Below are 20,133 nucleotides of genomic sequence, written 5' to 3'. Positions count from 1 at the left end.
TCTTGCAGGTGACATAATCTTGTTTGTCTTTATGGCTGAATAAAGCTCCAATGTTTACACACACCACAGTTTCCTTACCATTTATCTATTGTTGGATACCTAGGTTGATTCCACAACTTGGCTATTATGAGTAGTACTATTATAAACATGCGTAAATAACTCTCGTATGTTCACTTAGAGTCTTTCAGGTATGTATCAATGAGGAGTATTACTGGGTCATATAGTAGTCCTATTTTAGGTTTCTTTTTATTCTAGATATTTATACCTTGTTAGTTGTATACATAGCAAATATTTTCTTCAGTTCTGTAAATGGCATCATCATTCTATTATAAATAGTTTATTTTTACTGTGAAAAAAACTTTTAATTTTATATAATTACATTTGCCAATTCTTCGTCATTATTTCCCATGTTATCATTATCAATGCTGATCTCTTGAGGTGTTTTTCTTATCTTTCTTCTAGTAATTTGAGAGTTCCAAATCTTACATTAATGTCTTTGATACTCTTTGAATTGATTTTTGTATAGGCTGAGCAATATGGATTTTGTTTCATTCTGCTACATGTGGATATCTAGTTTTACCTTCATCAAATGTTGAATAGGTTTTATTTTCTATGATTTAGTTTTTTTACACCTTTGGTAAGAATCAAATGGCTGGAGCCAGGTGATGGTGGCATACACCTTTAATCCCAGCACTCAGGAGGCAGAGCCAGGTGGATCTCTGTGAGTACGAGGCCAGCCTGGTCTACAGAGTGAGCTCCAGGACAGGCTCCAAAGCTACACAGAGAAACCCTGTCTCGAAAAACAAAAAACAAAAAACAAACAAACAAAAAGAATCAAATGGCTGCAGCTGCTTGGATTTATTTTTAGGCCTTCTATTCTGTTGGTGTATGTGTCTGTTTTTGTGCTACTACCATGCAGACATTGTTATTGCAGCTCTGTGGTATAAGTCAAAATAAGCCTTTATACCTTCAGTATAGGTAGTTTTATTCAGGATTACTTTGGCTATTTGGGTTCTATTGTGCTTCAGTGTGAATTGTAGGACTATATTCTTTGTTTCTGTGAAGAACATTGTTGGAATTTTGATTTGGATCAAATTAATTCTGTAGATTGTTTTTGGTAATATGTCAATTTCACAATATTAATTCTTCCAATCTCTGATCATTTGAAGTATTTCTATCTTCTGATATCTTAGTCAGTTTCTTTGTTCAGTTATATAAATTTTTACTAAAAAGGACTCATCTATCAAGTTTATTCCAAGATATGCTTCTGTCTTATTTAGGGTTTCTATTGCTGTGAAGAGATACCATGACCATGGCAACTCTTATAAAGGAAAAACACTTAATTGGGGTACCTTACATCTTCAGAGGTTTAGTCTATTACCACCATGGGACATGGTGGCATGCATACAGACATGGTGCTGAAGAAGTAGCTGAGAGTCCTACATGTTGATTCACAGGCAACAAGAAGTAGACTGTGACACTGGGCATGGCTTTAGCATACATATATGAGACCTCAAAGCCTGCCTCCTTGGTAACACACTTCATCCAACAATACCACACCTACTCCAATAAGTCCACATCTCCTAATAGTGCCCCTTCCTTTGGGGACCATTTTCTTTCAAACCACCACACTTTTGAAGCCACTGTGAATGGGGTAGTTTGTTGGTTTGTAACTCAGCATGTTCATTATCAGTATATAGGGAGGCTGTTGAGCTTTATATATCAATATTTTATCTTGCTATTTCACTGGACGTGTTTATCAATTCTGAGATGGTTTGTTTTGTTTTGTTTTGTTTTTTGGTAAAATCTTAAGGGTTTCTTATGTATAACATCATATGGTCTGAAAATATGCAATATGGGTAAGGTGACTTCTGCCTGTACAGATAAGTTTATTTCTGCCTTTTTAAAAAATTCATGTTCCTTTTATTTCTTTTTTCTTATTGGTCAAGCTAAGACTTCAAGGACTACATTTATTTATTTATTTATTTGTTTTTTATTTCTTTTTATTTATTCTTTGTATCTTTCACATCATGCATCTTGATCCCATTCATTTCCTGTCCCTTTGTAACTGCTCTCTGCCCCTGTAACCTCCCCCTAAAAATAAAGTAAAATTTAAGATAAAAAAAGAAAGAAAAAAGGAAAAGTCTTGTTATGGAAGCTGTAGAGTGACATAGTGAGTCATGCAGTAAACCCTTTTATCGGTATGTCTTTATGTGAAAGTACTCAGTGCAAAGAATCATTGGTCTGGTTTCAGGCCTCTGGTTTCTCATACATCATCAATGCTGGGTCCTTCTCTTGGATATCCTGTTGTTGCCCTGTGTCATGGAAATTCTGGGTCTGCAGGACTGGCCCCTTCTGCTCCAGCAGATCATAGCCGGGGTGGATGTTAGGGTAGACCAACTCATAACCCTGGATCTGGGCCTGAGTAGTTGCAGGGTTGGTCAGCCTACCACCTCTCCCCCATCTTCACCACCAGGGGTGAGCTCTCAGTCATTGTCCCAGCTAGTTCACCCCTTGCAGGTTCATCTGCACCCCATCCCCCACCCTCATCAATAGGATCAGCTCTACTGCGCTGCCAGACGAGGTCTTATTGGTCAAGCTAAGACTTCAAGGACTACATTTATTAAAAATAGAAAAAATTCAACCCTTTATCTCCTTTCTGTTTGTACTGGAAATGCTTTGAAATTTTCCCTATTTAGTATAACATTGGCTATAGGTTTTCATATATCCTTTATGTTGTTAAGTTATATTCTTTCTATTCCTGGTTTCTTCAATGTATTTATCACAAAGTAATGTCAGACTTTGTCTCAAGTGTTCTGGGAATCTATTGAGATCATGGTAAAAATTGTATTTCCTTCATGCCTCTACCATTCAACATTTCTCTATTTTTCTAATTGCTGAGTCCACTCTTTACTCTGATCCTCTCTTGCCTTTCCATGATTCTTACCTCTTTTTTGAGTCAGTAATCAGATGTTTTCTTTCAGATTCCTTAAGACTTAGGAGAATGCTGTTTGTCCCTATTTTGCCATCTTACAATTCAATCTGACTTATATGTCATTAAAATAATAGAAGTGGAACATGATCTAATTAACTATCAAGAACCATGTTCAGGCACATTTTAAGCAATTACTCCAATTACTATCATTACCTCCTCTGTAGTGATAAAGAAGTTCATGCAGAGAAATTAAGAATGCCCTAGGCCACACAGTTACATGACTGAAACTCAACTCCAGACCTATGTTTTACTCCTACCCCTACATGACTTCTTCATCCACAATGGGAACAAAACAGATCCCTATAAAAGTTACAGTGCATGGTGATGACAGTAGAGTTTATATGAACATAAACTATAGAGGAACTAACTCAAAAGACATATAGTGACATAAAAAAAGATTGATGTACATGGAGAGGTAGTTGAGGTCATTTTCACCCCTTATCACTGTATTTCAGAGTCTAATTAGAAAAGTAGTATAAAATGAGGCTGGAGAGGTTGACAAAGTTATGTGAGATATAAAGCATTTCATATATAACTTGAACGAAAGAAAAAGCATTGTTTGGGACTGAAGGCACAGCTACTAAGGAGGCTGAGGCATGAGGGTTGCAAGTTCAACGCCAACCCTGCCTCAAAATTAAAATGTACAAAGAATGCTGGAGATGTGGTTCAGTGATAGAGCAATAACACCAGCAAAGCTGAATAATCAATCCCCATTACTGAAAATAAGAAAATAAAGCAAAGAAAAGAGAACTTATTAACTGATTTAGAATAGATCACACTTGTATTTTTATACTATCATTTTAACCACAATACGGGAAAGATATTGATAAAGGAAACTATAGTCAAGAGATAACTGCAATGGTTGAGGCAAAAGACAGTGGAGGCCTAGATAAAGTATTAGAATGGGTATGAAACTCTGAAGAGGATATATGGTCTGGAGAAGTCTCTAGGTTATAAAACCCACCAGACGTGAGATTGAGTGGAAGTGGTAAGAGATAAGGAACTAAGATATGTCTTGGAGATTTCGTTTGGTAGATGATGAGGAGTTGATATAAGGATTAAGTCTCAGAGTAGTAATGGTCCTAGTATGGTACTACTGACTTGGAAATAATTGTAGAGACTCAACGAATATATGCCTGGAACTAAAAAGAGGCCCGAGGGTGGGACAGTGATGTAATAGACTAGAAATCAGTAGAACAAAGGTGAGGGCTAAAGCTAAGCTCTGGGACTGAAGAGCATAGAGGAGAAAACAGGGGAATATAAATATTCCAGTGAAGAACTGTGAGGAGAAAAATCAGGGGATTGTCCTCCTTAAGAAGTTGATAGGGTTTTGTAGAATGGAACATTCAGTAAGGACAGTTATTTCAGAAAAGTCTGCAAAGTGAGCAGAGGGTGGTGAAGTGCTTGATTCATGAAGCCCTGGGTTCATTCTTAATACCACAAGAAAAAAGAAAGAAAAGAAGAGAGGAAAGAAAAGATGTTCAAAATATCTAATAGGTTCAGCCTATTTAAAAGCTTTCTCAGATTGAGAGTGTATGGTGCAACACTGCATAGGCTAGAGAAATAAATAGGAGGTGGGTATGTAAATTGTAGGTATCTGAATATGTTTGGTAAAGAAGACTGATGGAGAACGTTTCATTTCCTAAGTTAGTTGAGGGAGAGGAGCTAATGTAAGGAGGTTGAAAATGTAAAGCAGCTCATCTTTGAAGTTTTATGTAGAGGAGTTATCTTTACCCTAGAAACCCCATAAAACATTGAACTACCATTTCTGTCTTGTAGATAAAGATAGTAAATCACAAAAAAAGAGACTTGCCCAAGATACTGTGTTAGGATCTTGGAGAGCTGAGTTACAAACCTTGGTCTGTCTGATTCCCCAAATTCTACTTCCATCGCACTCCAAGAACGAAGCTGATGCTAGCAAGTGAGGACAGAGCTAAAATTGAGGGTGACCTCACTCATCCACCCCATAATATTCTTAAAGGGGTATTTTCCTGAGGCGCCTATCAAACAAAAGGGTTTGGGGAGATAGTGAATAAATGGAGCTGTGAGGCCCTGAGACCTAGGCTGAAGACTATGGGAAAGCAGGGAGTCCTGAGCTCTGAAAACCCTACCAGCTCACCCTGATGACATTACAAGTAAGGTGAGAAAACTTCACTTGGAGAGCCTAGAGAGGGACTGGCATGGTCAGGGGTTAAGCTAAGTCCATTATTGGGTCATAGGTGATTTATTGAGGCCTAAAGATTATTGAGGGAAAAAGAGTTTGCATCAAAGCTCTAGACCATATTTGACAGAGAATGTGATAAGGCTCGAGTCAAAAGATGGAAAAGCAGAAGAATCTAAGTGTCAAAGTACTCTTGGTTTGAAATAGTCCTGAAGGAGAAGCTATTCATCACCATAGAGAACTTGCTCTGGAAACCTGTTGTTTCTGCCATCTACTTGCCTTTATATTAATCATATTCTTTGTGATGCTACCTCTTCATTTAAACAGCCAATACCCTTAGCATCTGTTTTTTTAGGCACCTCTCTTCCTGAACCCCATAGGGTCTTAATCTGAGAAGAGGTTACAGAAAGCTCAGGAGAGGGATATTTATTTTGTTATGGATGAGGGGGACATGAAAAAGTTGAATTCCATCTAAAATGCCAAGAGGTGGAGTTGAGAGCTTACCCCCTGAGACTGTTATTAGAGTACCCATAAATGACAGCTTGATATCACAAATTATCATTCTATTTAGCTGCTCACTACCTGGCCTAAGCTACCTTGTTAATGTCACATTGTCAACTGAGGAAGAAGCATCTCCCAAGTCTCCAGCCAGGAAGCATGCCCTATTACCAATAGTAAAATACCAGATGGATATAGGGTCCTTGTCATACACTTGATTCACTAAGTGGTGCACAATTAAGTACAAATGTGTCTGTTTGTAGCTGAATTCTAATTATGATCTTTTTGAAATCTCCAAGAACTCAGGAAAATCTTCCCAGAAGTAAGAGTTTTGAGGGCAGGCAGAATGGTATATGCTAAGTCACCAAACTGTGAAATTACCTGACTAATTTGAAAACCATCTTGAGTCCTAAAACAAAATTGAAACTGAGAAACAAGACACCCATGGATGAGTACCCTAATGGTGAAGGTCAGAGAGTAGAGTCTGGCATTCCATATTTTTGATAGAGACATTTAGTCTGTCTCCCTCTTTTGTTACTCACAAATCTCTAATTGTCACTTCCTCAGAATGAAAATAGCGCTATTCCAATAAGCCAGAATGAACCTCATGGACATCGCCAAGATCTTCTCTCTTCTGCAGCCTGAAAAGGAGGAGGAGGATAATAACACAGAAGAGAAGCAGGCTCTCAATCAAGCTGTATATGACAATGACTCCTGTACCCTGGACCGCCTTCTACAACAGGAGCGCTATAAAAGATTCATCAACAGCAGGAGTGGATGGGGAATACCTGGAACACCCTTGCGTTTGGCAGCTTCCTATGGCCACTTGAATTGTGTGAAGGTTCTACTGGAACATGGTGCTGATGTTGATAGCTTGGATGTCAAAGCACAAACACCACTTTTCACTGCTGTCAGTCATGGTCATCTGGAATGTGTGCGCATGCTTCTAGAAGCTGGTGCCTGTCCTAGTGGAAGCATCTACAACAATTGCTCTCCTGTTCTCACTGCCTCACGTGATGGTGCTGTTGCCATCTTACAGGAGCTCCTAGGGCATGGTGCAGAGGCCAATGTCAAAGCTAAGCTTCCAGTCTGGGCATCAAACATAGCTTCATGTTCGGGCCCCCTCTATTTGGCTGCAGTCTATGGTCACCTTGACTGCTTCCGCCTGCTTTTGCTCTATGGGGCAGATCCCAATTACAACTGCACCGACCAGAGCCTCATAGGTCGTGTTCCGCAGCCCCGCACTCTCCTTGAAATATGCCTTCATCATAATTGTGAGCCAGAGTACATCCAGCTTTTAATAGATTTTGGAGCTAACATCTACCTTCCATCTCTCCCCTTGGATCTGACCTCACAAAATAATAAAGGCATCAAGTTGCTGCAACAAGCCAGAGGTGAGTGGTGATCATGCATACCTCATAGATTTTTTTTTTTTTATTGGAGGTCCCAGGGTTCCTAATCATCATCTAAGTCCTTCCCTCTGGGTTGAAGTAGAGACAGCTCCATCTTCTCCATTCTCCTGGGGTCCTGGGGAGAAAAGGGTAAAGATTCCACATGAGTACAAGGGTCACTACAATGAGGTATTTAGAAAGCATTTATAGAATTCCTGGTCTTAGATCTGCCAATGACTGACTATTTTGATGCCCGGAGCATCTCTTCTCTAGGCCTCAGTGTATCCCCATTGGTATCATGCATTGGGAGACAGTTGGGACACTTCCTAGAAGGGAGAGGGTGTTATGGCTGTAGTAGCCACGGCACAGTAGATGTAGGCTTGGAAAGGATGAGCACACCGAGAACTGATACTCATAATCTGTTTCTCGTTGCCGTAGCCACTCCACGGTCCCTGCTGTCTCAGGCTCGTTTGGTTATCCGCAGATCGCTGATCCAGGCCAAGCAGCCACAAGCCGTCGACCAGCTGGATATCCCCCCTGTGTTGATGAACTACCTCAAACATCAGTGATAAGCTTTCAACCTTCCAAGGAACCCATAATACCTCCCAAAACTACCTGCTAAAACAGGTAGCTTGAGGATAATAGACCTCATGACTTTTCTGGTGTAGTATCCTCCATAATAAAGCCCTCAGCAAAGTATATCCTGGTGGCTATGGTGTCTGCTGTTTATGCGTGGGAATGGGGGAGGGCCCCTGGGGAAAGGGTTTGATCTGCCATAGGGAGGATGGCCATAAGTCTGGTCCTGACCAGCACAGGAAACTTTTTTTATTATGTTTGTGTTTTAATTTTACACATCAGCCATGGGTTCCCCTGTCCTCCCCTCTCCCGCCCCCATCCCCACCTTCCCCCCAGCCCCTCCCCTCCATTCCCATCTCCTCCAGGGCAAAGACTCCCCTGGGGATTCATTTAAACCTGGTAGATTCAGTACAGGCAGGTCCAGTCCCCTCCTTCCAGGATGAGCAAAGTGTCCCTGTGTAAGCCCCAGGTTCCAAACAGCCAGCTCATACACTAAGCACAGGTCTGGGTCCTACTGCCTGGATGCCTCCCAAACAGTTCAAGCTATTCAATTGTCTCACTTATCCAGAGGGCCTGCTCCAGTTGGGGGCTCCACAGCTTTTGGTTCACAATTCATGTGTTTCCATTAGTTTGGCTATTTGTCCCTGTGCTCTTCCAATCTTGGTCTCAGCAATTCACACTCTTACAGTCCCTCCTCTTTCTCGACAATTGGACTCCTGGAGCTCCACCTGGGGCCTGGCTGAGGATCTCTGCATCCACTTCTATCAGTTATTGGATGAGAGTTCCAGCTCGACTGTTAGGGTGTTTGGCCATCTGATCACCAGACTAGGTCAGATCAGGCTTTCTCTTGACCATTGCCAGTAGTCTACAGTGGAGGTATCTTTGTGGATTTCTGGGGACCTCTCCAGCACTCTGCTTCTCCCTGCTATAGCACTCTTGGGCATATACCCAAGGATTTCTCAATCATACCACAAGGGCATTTGCTCAGCTATGTTCATATCAGCATTGTTTGTAATAGCCAGAACCTGGAAACAACCTAGATGTCCTTCAACTGTAGAATGGATAAAGAAAATATGGTACATATATACAATAGAGTACTACTCAGCAGAGAAAAACAATGACATCATGAGGTTTGCAGGCAAATGGATGGATCTAGAAAAAAATCATCCTGAGTGAGGTAACCCAGACTCAGAAGGACAAACATGGTATGTACTCACTCATAGTAGGATACTAGATGTAAAACAAAGATGACTAGACTGCTACACAACTCCAGGGAGGCTACCTAGAAAACAGGACCCTAGGAAAGACACAGGGATCGCCCAATGACAGAGAAATGGATGAGATCTACATGAACAACCTGGACGAGAGTAGGAGTAATGAAGGGCAAGGTTTGAGGGAAAGAAAGCTTAGGGGAGCAGGAGATCCCAGCTGGATCAAGAACAGAAAGGGAGAACAGACCATGATAAATGAAGACCACATGAGAACAGCACAGGAATCTTGAATGCTGGAAAATGAAGAGAGAAAACTGACCCATCAACTGACCCTTCTCAACAAGGCTCTTGGTAAGAGTTTGCTGCCCTGGTATAAAAGTTTTTAAAATCCAAGTATGTGGAAGAATCAGTGGACTTCTGAAAGTAGTTTCTCTGGTATCTACTCTTAGCCCATGGGGACTATTCTCAAAGTGATATAATTATCTCCATCTGGGTTAGGGGCTAGAAAAGTTCACCCATTTGAATAGAGCACAATCTTCTATGGTATGTGAGGAATAGGTTCTCTGGTTGACCCACAAAAAACATATGGACACTGGGAATTTCAAAAGACTTGCAATTGAGACTATTATTGGTATATACCAAATACCTGACAAAGAGGAGGGTCTGAAACAGCCCTATTTTCTGCATGAGGTTACTGAGATATTGGCAAAATTAAGTATCCATATTTTGGATAAACCAGTTCTCCAGGTCATCTTCTTTTAGTTGATTACTTCCATTGGGTATGAAAAACTTAGTGCCTCAGTCCTTTCCTTTCCCCAGACCTCACTATTCCCTTCTAGACAATGGGCCAAAGGTTGGGATAGATCATCTCAATTCTAATAACTTCCAAGATTATTTTCCCTATGAGGTGTGACAAGTAAGTAGAGGCAACATTACTAAATTCAATCTTCCCTTGGCCTTTTGTCTCTTGTCACTGACCCTCGGTGAGAATCTGATACCCCTATTCCCTAAACTTTCAGCTGCTGCCAACTTTCAGAAAGGCTGAGTCTTAAGTACTTTGAAAGTTCAGGTAAGCTCTAGATCCGTCCCTCTTTGGAAAAAGTATATATATAACCAAGTCTAGCTTCCAGCTTCTAGCCTGCTTGCTAGCTCTTTGCTAGCTAGTCCAATAAGCAGACTTTCTTCAGTATAAAAGCAGTGCATGGTAGGCAAAGAGTAGGATCTGGTCCAATGACTGATCCCCTTCCAGTGCTCTGGTGTATAGACAAACTGCTTCAAACCCACCACTCACTCTGTTTTAGCACCCTTGCCCTCACTTAAAATGAGTCATTCTTTCTAATCAGAATTGCCCTCTTTTCCAGAAATCATATTCCTAGAAATGTATGGTTTGGCTCCGTAGAGTCTCCCTGTTCTGTGCTAGGTACTGCATTTCAGAAATCCTACAACCCCTGCTTTCTTTCCCTTTGCCCTTTCCCTGGCCTGCCTTCCCTAGTTACATTTCAACCTTAAGTTTATTTTCATCTATATGTAAAACATTAAAATGTACATGTATATGAAGTACTACATTATTTCAATACATTTGTACATGGTCTAATGTTTAAATCAGGTTAAGAATATTATTTCCTTAAATATTTATATTTTATGGCGAAAGTTCATACTTTTTCCAGATTTTTGAAATGTCTATATAGTGTAGTGATACTATCTATAGTTACTTTAATGTGAATTAGCAAACCAGAATTTCTTGGCCATTTCATAACTGATATCACCTTTCTACTTTTAACTTGTATGAGATATTAACTTAATTTTATAATTCACATATGAGTTAGAACATTGAGTGCTTCTTTTTCTATTCCTGACTTATTTCCCTTATCATAATGAGTACTGATTGTTACCAGAGGTTGAGGGCATGGGAGAAATGGAATAGGAACTTACTGATCAAAAGAATATAATTTTCAGATAGACAGGAGACTTTGAGATCTGTTGTACACAGGATAAGTACAGTCACTAATTATGTAGTATATTATTCAAAATGACTAAAAGTAAAATGTACATGTAAAGCCATAAAATTATAGGTAAATAAGATGATGAGCATGTCAATCCACTTGATATAATCATATTACATTTAGTGAAAATATTACATTGTTCCTCATTTGTATATAAAATTATGATTTGTTAAGTATATTTTTCAAAAGAAACCTAAAGAGTTACTTTCACTCAAATACTTCTTATATGCTGGGGAATGTACTCAAACAAATATTTTATGTAGATTAACTCATTTGATTTAACAGCCTTATCATACCCATGGCCATTTTATAGATGAAAAAACTGAGATCCAGTGTTCTTAAATAACTGGTTTTAAAAAAAGTAGTCACTCACAAAGCTACAGAATGGAGTGAATGTACTTACCTAGATAACATCTACCTGGTCCTTTATTAACTAGCCATTTTCTAAAATAGCTATATCTGACTCTGTGCAGTATTAGCAAGCTTTCTTATATTTCCCCCACCTACTGCTTTTCTTCTCACTATCAAATTGGAACTTAAGTGTCTCCTACTTTCCAGAGCAGGTAGGTATGAAATCTTTAACTTTCATGTCAATATACTACTGAATCCTCCTATTCCTTCATGTCTTAGTCTGTCCTACTAACCAAGACTAACTCATCAGTACTCTGGATTCCATCTATCACCAGCCACCACCCCGACACCAGGTTATCTTTTCTTTTTCATTTTAAATTACATATACTTGAATTATTTGTTGAGTGTATGCCACAGCACATATGAGAATAATTTTGTGGAGTCATATCTCCTCCCACTTTTAAGTAGGTTCTGGGAATGGAATTCGGTAGTCAGGCAAGCACATTCACCCACTGAGCCAGAGTCTTTGTCTTCTACTTAATCTCTTTCTCTCAGTATGCAAACAAGCTCCTCACCTTCTAACATGTAAAAACAAACATGCACCCCAGGGCCCTCTCAGTCACTACCTTTTGTTGCCAAACTTCTATAACAAGGAAACTATTTTCTTGGTCCATACTGGTTGGTGTCTATCCCAGTTCTGCTTCTAGCTGGTGTTGCCCATATAACCAGTGAATTTCTAGGTCCATACCCCAGGGTATATGTTCTGCCTTTACCTGAGAGTGTTGTAGGATTTTTTTCTCACAACCTTCATCCAAGGTGCCATCAGTGTTCAGCTAGTTCTCTTTTCAGAATACATGCAGAATCCAAATATGTCTCACCACATCACTGCCTCTCACCTGGTCAATACACTCTGCACCCACCCTTTCCTACTCTTTTTTTTTGGTTTTTCGAGAGAGGGTTTCTCTGTGTAGCTTTGCTCCTTTCCTGGAACTCAATTGGTAGCCCAGGCTGGCCTCGAACTCATAGAGATCCACCTGGCTCTGCCTCCCAAGTGCTGGGATTAAAGGCGTGTGCCAACCACCGCCCGGTTTTTCAACTCTCTTTTCTCCATTATATTCATTACTATCTGGATAATTGTACATTTTACAGAAGTATTTTTTAGTCTGTTAATGCTTTCATTATCATGATGAAAGGCAATGAAAAACACAACAATAAAAATAGATAAATAACAGACATTATGTTAGAGAGTAGCATTGCTATGAATGGGGAAAAGTTAACTAAGGTATTGGAATGTGAAGGCAATGGAAAATAGAATTGTTATATATCAAGTGTCCAGGTAAGATCATCACTGCTGATCTTTGTGTTGTGACATTTGATTACACATCTGAAGGAAGGGAGGCACAAACATGCCCATTTTCAGATGTCACCACAGGCAAAGGGAACAAGTTCAACACTTGTATTTCTATACTGTCTTTCTTTTCCTCTATTTCTCTCTTCCTCTCTTTTGTTTTATTACATAGGGTTTTGTAGCTAAGGCAGGTTCCAAACCTATGACCTTCCTCCTTTACTCTCTCTCTCTTAAGTGCTGGAATTATGCCTGGAATTTTACACCTGGTTCAAAGTTGCTATCTTAACTTTCTTTGTATGCAGGGTTTCGGATTAGAATCACAAGTTTGCACACACTGTTCAAATTCTCTGTCATTGAGCCACATTCACACCCTCTTACAGTAAGATTTCTGACACATTAAGCTTAGAATGTCCCAGACACAAGCACTACATTATTTAAAATCTGTATTTGTAGTCCCTGAATGACAGCAACATCTGGCAGTTCCTTGCCTAAATTGGAAAGTATAAGATATGGGTCCTCCTCTGCTAGAATGGCTGTCTGTAAGGAGAGAAGTCATGTCTAGTTTACTACTCTGGATGATGAATATGCTGCCTCAGTGACACAGAACTTGGCAGAGAGGAAGAATTCAGTGACTGGAACCATCACAGTTTTCTGATGTCAGTGTTTTCCAATACAGGTAAAAGGAGTCAGAGCTCCCTACTGTAAACTCAGCAGGCTGAGCAGTTCCCTTAGTTTAGGGACCTCAACTAATGCCAGTATAGGATTTGTGGCTCCAACTATGCAAAGAACTTCAGGACTAGCTACTATGATGAAACAGTTGGAATTTTAGAAGCTTAAGCCCCATGATTAGGAGAAAAGAAGGCATTCAGTAGAAAGCAAGACATACTGTAGGTATGGGCCCATCAGGGGAGTCTCAGCTCATTTTTTTTTATAGGATTTTGAAGTTTCTGTCTTATCACTGTCAGGTTTCAGAGGGTCATGTGACAAGATTACAGGTGAGAAGGTAAATGTCTATCCTACAAAGAAAGTGAGATATATTTACTGTAAATAGTGTTGTTTGAGGTTCTCAGGGAAAGGAATGAGGCTCTATCCAGACATATACATTCAGGCATTAATTCTGGTTTGTTGTTACTTGAACATAAAATGTCTAAACATGAAAGGAATACTCCATATACAGTAGAAACTGTTGCTGTGTTAATCACCATGACCAAAATCAATTTGGGGAGGAAAGGGTTTATTTCCTTTTCAAATTCCCAGGACACTATCTACCACTGAGGGAAGTCAGGACAAGAATTCAAGCAGGAACCGAAGCAGAAGCCATGGAGGAATATTGCTTACTAGTCCTCTTCCTGGCTCATGCTTATCTAGCTTTAGTATACTGCCCAGGCTATCCTGCCTTGGGCAAATAGGGCCCAAGTGGCTGGGCCTTCCCACATCTGTCAAGCAGTCCCTCACTGACAGGGCCGTGATTTGGGCAATCCGTTCCCTCTCTAGGTTATGTCCTGTTGACAATTAAAAAAAAAAAAAAAACTAAAAAGGATGTCCATCTTCCTAGCAAATGTTGTTGACTGTGTTTGAATTCTTTCTTCTCTGCTGTTGAGAGGCTTCAACCAGAGACTAGGGTGAGAGGTTCCTTTCCTTTCTATGTACTCATAATTTTCCTGCCCTTTCTTGGTTTCATTTTTTAATTGAAAATATTTTTTCATACAGTAAATTCTGATCATTGTTTCCTCTCCCCAACTCCTTCACTTAAGGGCAGGCCCCATGCCCAGCAGTAGATGGTCAATACAAAATTAAGTCAATGGTATTTTTGTAGATTTTTTTGGCTCATATTCCTTTGATTGGGCATTTTTTAAATCTTCCTGGTTTTTTGATTGTATAACTTTCCTGTCTTTCTAGCCTGCTTCATTGACCCCTAAGCTTGATATTAGGTCTGAAAATGTCTCATTTGACAGTGTTTAGCAAGTATATGCTCAGCACTGTCTCTTTTTAAACTCTATTGGATGCTAAGGATATAAAAGTGAACAAGCGAATCTTAGTCTGATTTGCAGAAGCAAAAGGAATCTGTACATAAGTAAACATGGACTCATGTATGCTTATTTTATAAAAGTAATCTCAAAGATAGTATAAGTCTCATAACTTTGAAAATACCTACACTGCATCCAAAGGAGACCAATAATGCTGGAAATGTGGATAGTGAAGATCAGGTTCATCAGGTTTCAGAAAGGAAAAAGGACTCTCAGAAATTGGGCTACAGTATGTTTGTGCTATATTTTGGCAAAGAATTGATGGTGTTCTGCCCATGTCCTGAAAATTTCAGGCTGAACATGAGAGTAATGGAATGAGTTGCTCAGAGAAAATTTCAGTACAGCATAGCATTCAGGCTACTCCTCATTGCTTGGAGCCAGGCAGCAAGATTTACAGTGATAGAGAACAGAAAGTGGAGCCAACCTATATTAAAAATGTGCAGTTGGCAAGGAAAGTGTGCTAGAAAGGGGTGTGAGCTAATTCAGAGCCATGAGCAAAGTAGCTCCAGATAGACAAAGGGGTAGTAACTGTTAAAGTGATTAGCACAACTAAAGAACAACTATGAACTCTGCAGAAAGACAATGAGAATAAAGTTCCACCCATTTGAAAGCTCGTGTTGTGACAGTTACTCATTGTCAACTTGACTGGATTTGGAATCATACAAGAGACACACCTCTAGATAATTATTTTCCCAGCTTCAGCCATTTGGCCTCTGCTTCTGTGGCCCAAAAGACAGTAGACTATTGCATCTCATGCTAAAGGCAGAAATTATCATTATCCACATACTGCTCACTTTGCACACATGAGGAATGCAAGAGCTACAGGGTCATGGAGGATTACACAAAGGTTCGAAGATGCTGTTAAAACCAAGAAATATATGGCAGAGTCAAGTCCCCTGCAAGGAATTCCGTAGAGGACACTGTATGGACGCCAGCCAGATGACTCAGTGGGTAAAGAGGGGTTTGACACACAAGCCTGGTAACCTAATTTTAATCCCCAAATCTACATAAAGATGGAAGGAGAAAACTGACTCCACAAAGTTATCCTCTGACCCCCATAATTTGTGTCAGGGTACACACTTCACTCCTACAATAAAAATAAATAATAGAAAAAGTCAAGAAGAGGTTATTATATGAAACTGTGATGGTGAAGTCTAAGTTGCAATGGAAACACCAGGATGTTGGAGGTACCAACATGGAACGTCTACCAAGGAAAACTGCAGGCACTCAGTGGAAGTGATCTAAACAAGAGCCAGTAATATACTGCAGGTGGCAGGGCTATGGGTAAAAAGCTAATTGGGGCCCAGATGATATCATCATGAACCCCAGATGTGGATATGGAACCATAGGGTTTGGTGTTTGTACTGCTAATATTCTGTCTTGCTTTGGTTCAATATTTCCTTCCTTTCTTCTTCCTTTCTTCCTCCCTTCCTTTCTTCTTTACTTCCTTTCTTCCTTCCTTCTTATTTATTTTTGACAGAGATTGTGTAAGCCTTGCTGGCCTTGAACTCACCAAGACCCACCTGTCTCTGCCTCCTGAGAGCTGGGTTTAAAGCTCCCAGCTGGTCCAATATTTCCTTGATACAACTCTGATCCTTTTTGGAATGGGAGATTTTTCTTTGTCATGTATATTAAAAGTATGTAATAAATTTCTTTTACAAGGTCTCATAGCTAAGAGGCTCACACGAGACTTTAGAACTTTGAACAGCATTGGGGCTCTCAGACTGTGAGAACTCTTGAAATTGAACTGAATGCACTTTACATTGTAAGATGGCCGTTGGCCTTTGGATTTAATGCAAAATTCATAGTTTGAATGTGAAATGTTCCCTGAAGTGTTTAAGCACTTGCTCCCAACTTGTGACACTGTTTTGGGAGGGTATAGAGCCTTTAGAAAGTGGGGTCTAGCCAGAGGAATTGGGTAGCTGGGAGCAAGCATTAAGGTTAGTCTGACTCCATTTCTGGGCCGAACTTTCTGCTTTCTGCTCAGTGCTATATAACTAGCATCTGCCACGCAGTCCTGCCGCTGCAACCACTGTAGTGCTGCTGCTATAAACCCTGCTGCCATGCCTTCTGCAATATGATGGACTATACTCTCTCAAACTGGGAACCAAAACAAAACCTTCCTCTTTTAAGTTTTTTTAAAATTTTATTTATTTTTATTTAATGTGCATTGGTGTTTTGCCATGGGTGTCAGGTCCTTGAAACTAGAGTTACAGACAATTGTGAGCTGCCATATGGGTGCTAGGAATTGAACCCGGGTCCTCTGGAAGAGCAATCAGTGCTCTTAACCGCTGAGCCATCTCTCCAGCCCTTAAGTTTTTTTTTTTTTTATCACTGCAAACAGAAAATAGCCAGTGCAGGTGGTATTTTCATTAATGTACAAGAGGAAATTAATACTAAGAGTGATGGTTAATCTGTCCAGACAGATTGTGCTGCCCTTAAGTGGTAGAGCTGTGTCTTTCTTAGTTATGGTTACTATTACTATGATGAAACACCATGACCAAAAGCAACTTAGGGAGGAAATGGTGTAAATTTGTTTATGCTTCCACAACACTGGCCATCACTGAAGGAAGTCAGGACAGGAACTCAAACACAGCAGGAACCTGGAGGCAAGAGCTGATGCAGAGGCCTTGGAAGAGTGCTGCTTATTGGTTTGCTCATCCTGCCTTGCTCAGTATGCTTTCCTATAGAACTTAGCACCACCAGCACAAGGATGGCACCACCCACAAAGGGCTGGGCCCTCCCCCATCAATCACTGATGAAGAAAATGTCCTATAGCCAGATCTTATGGAGGCATTTTCTCAATGGAGGTTCCCTCCTCTCAGATGACTCTTGCCTGTGTCAAGTTGACAGAAAACTAGCCAGGACAATTGCTCCCTTGTCACCTTGACACAAACATCACTGTTACACCATAACCTTTCTTGTCCATCCCCAAGATCCCATTTTAGTATTAACATTACGATATAAACATTCCAAATTTTAAATTTCCAACAGTTTTTAAACATCAAATACTCAGAAATTCAGTATCTTTAAAATGTCCAGTCTCTTTTAAAATCCAAAGTCTCGGAAAAATTCCAAAATCACTTTAAAAGTTGAGTTTTCTTCACTGTGAGATCCTGTACAATTAAGAATAAGTTAATAAGTTTCTTCAAGAGGGGTGAAGCAGGGCATAGTCACAGTTTCAGAGGTTTAGTCCATTATCTTCATGGTGGGATATGGTGGTGTGTAGGCAGACATGGTGCTAGAGAAAGAGCTGAGGATTCTATATCTTGATCTTCAGGCAGCAGAAGCAACTGTATGCCACACATTGGGCATAGCTTGAACATAGGTGACCTCAAAACCCACCCCCATAATGACACACTTCCTCCAACAAGCCCACACCTACTCCAACAAGGCCACACCTCCTAATAGTGCCATTCCCTTTGGGAGTCATTCTCCTTCAAACCATGCAGCTCTCTTCAGAGACTCCAACCATGTCCCACAGTGCTAAGCCTCCACTTCTCTCCATGGACCCCTTAATGTCTTCTAAGCCAGTACCACCTGGGTGACTCTTACACTACCAAGTTCAGCTGCCAGCACAAGGTACAGCCTTGGCCACCTGTGGAAGACAGAGTCTCTGTGTTGACTCTAAGGAAACAATTCCAAGATTTCACCTCAATAACACTGGTCTTTTCTTTATCATCACTAATTTCTTACCACTAGCTAACCAGAATCAATTGTCCCAGTTTAAAAAAAAAAAAAAAAAAAAAAAAGGTTTCACTTCAGTGGTGCTTGTTAAACGTGACTGATTCTTCAGCTCCAGCTGACCAGAACCACGGATTCTTAGTTCAAATTATGCAACAGCTCCTGTAGAGTCTTTAAGCGATTCTCAAACTTCCCTCTGGAACTTCACAAGCCAGGCCTCTATCATCTGCATTTTTTTCTCAACATTCTTATTTTCCAAGCTCCCACAAAAGCTCACCAACCTTTGAACATTTGATAGACTTTCTGGCCCAAATTTCCAAATTCCTTGCACAGTCCCCCCCAAAACAGCATGGTCAAGTCTGTCACAGCAATACAATTCAGGTACCAATTTCTGTCCTAGTTAGGGTTACTTATTACTGTGATGAAACACCACGACCAAAAGCAAGTTGGGGATGAAAGGGTTTATTCAGCTCACATTTCCACACTTGTGTTCATCACCAAAGAAAGTCAGAACAGGAACTCAAGCAGAGCAAGACACTGAAGGCAGGAGCTGATGCAGAGGCCATGGAGGAGTACTGCTTACTGGCTTGCTTCCCATGGCGTGCAGCCTGCTTTCTTATAGAACCCAGCACCAACAGCCCTGGGATGATACCACCCACAATGGGCTGGACCCTTACCCATCAATCACTAATTAAGAAAATGCCCTACAGGCTTACCTACAGCCCTATCTTATGGAGGCATTTTCTTAAACGAGGTTTTTCAGATGACTCTATCCTGCATCAAACTAACATAAAACTAGGCAGCAAATACTGGCATCCTAACCCTGGGCATCTGCTGCACAGTCACTGTACTCTATTGCTACTAAGGAAAGGGTGAAATTAGCTAACTGGTCATTGGTATATCCAGTTATTCATGATTTTTTACATTTGGGTTCAAGATGTATTTTTCTAGTCTAATTTCAAGCTTGTTTTCTCAATGGAATTTTGGCTCTTACTCAACCCAGTATACCTGCTACCAGCACTGGGCATTTCTGCTTTGGGTAGGAATCCTTCCTGTATTTTTCAGACTTGACTCCATTATCAAGGCCATGTTCTGTTGAACTATTTTTTTTTCTAATGTTCCTTCCCAATTTGTAAAAATGAAATCATCCCATTTGTATTGCTCCAAAGCACCCTTGCCAGATACGTGATTTAGCTTTCTGGATCTTCTCAGCATCTCATCCTCAGGTCCTCTAAGATGACGATGGAAACTCCTCATATAGATTACTAGGCTTAGACTAGCAGAGGTACCCTTGGAGTGCAAAATAGCGGGCACTGTAGTCATGCAGGACTGTCAAAGTGTTTGTGGAGTTGCCGTCACACAACTCACAGTTGTCTTCATGGGTTTTTCTTGTTTGGTCCTTCTTTTTGTTCTTTTTGTTTTTAATACATCCTGACCACAGTTTCCCCTCTGTCCACACCTCCCAGCCTCCACCCTCACTCCAGATTCACTCCTTCATTTCCCTTCAGAAAGGAGCAAGCCTCCCAGGGGTATCAACCAAACCCTGCATTGGTTTTTCACTGGAGCTGAAAAATATTGTGTAGCAAGGTAATGGATTTCATTTCGCAGATAAAGAAACTTAAAACAAGAAAGAAATCCTGCTTCCCACCATCAACTTCTGGCCTGACTAAATGATCTATCTGATCACCTTTCAGTCAGCATTCGAGATGGGCACTTTAGGGGGCCTCTTTGAGAGGAGGCATTTTTTTGTACCCACTTCATTTTTCAACTCCTAGGGAAGACTGATACACCACTGAGGGGCTATACTACCCCTCCCATGGTCCTTCTTAGGGTATCTGTGCTGTAATGTCCATGTGTTTTCCTCTTAAGACTTGGGAATTTCATGACC

The 20,133-nt window shown here is 40.5% G+C and overlaps 1 protein-coding gene across 1 annotated transcript in view; it reads left to right on the top strand.

Moving 5' to 3' along the window:
* The window catches only part of Asb12 (ankyrin repeat and SOCS box containing 12), a 44,009-nt gene extending 36,266 nt beyond the window's left edge, over positions 1-7,743 (top strand). The window contains exons 2-3 of the mRNA XM_036173950.1: positions 6,222-7,048; positions 7,484-7,743. Of these exons, the coding sequence (XP_036029843.1) occupies positions 6,253-7,048; positions 7,484-7,614 (927 nt within the window). The 5' untranslated portion in view covers positions 6,222-6,252 and the 3' untranslated portion in view covers positions 7,615-7,743. The remainder of the gene's footprint in view (positions 1-6,221; positions 7,049-7,483) is intronic.
* The last annotated feature ends 12,390 nt before the right edge of the window (positions 7,744-20,133 follow it).

The sequence above is a fragment of the Onychomys torridus genome, chromosome X (assembly GCF_903995425.1).
Source record: "Onychomys torridus chromosome X, mOncTor1.1, whole genome shotgun sequence".
In the NCBI taxonomy this organism is placed as follows: domain Eukaryota; kingdom Metazoa; phylum Chordata; class Mammalia; order Rodentia; family Cricetidae; genus Onychomys; species Onychomys torridus.
Note: the sequence above shows the minus strand (reverse complement) of the source record. Positions and strands in the feature narration are given on the sequence as shown.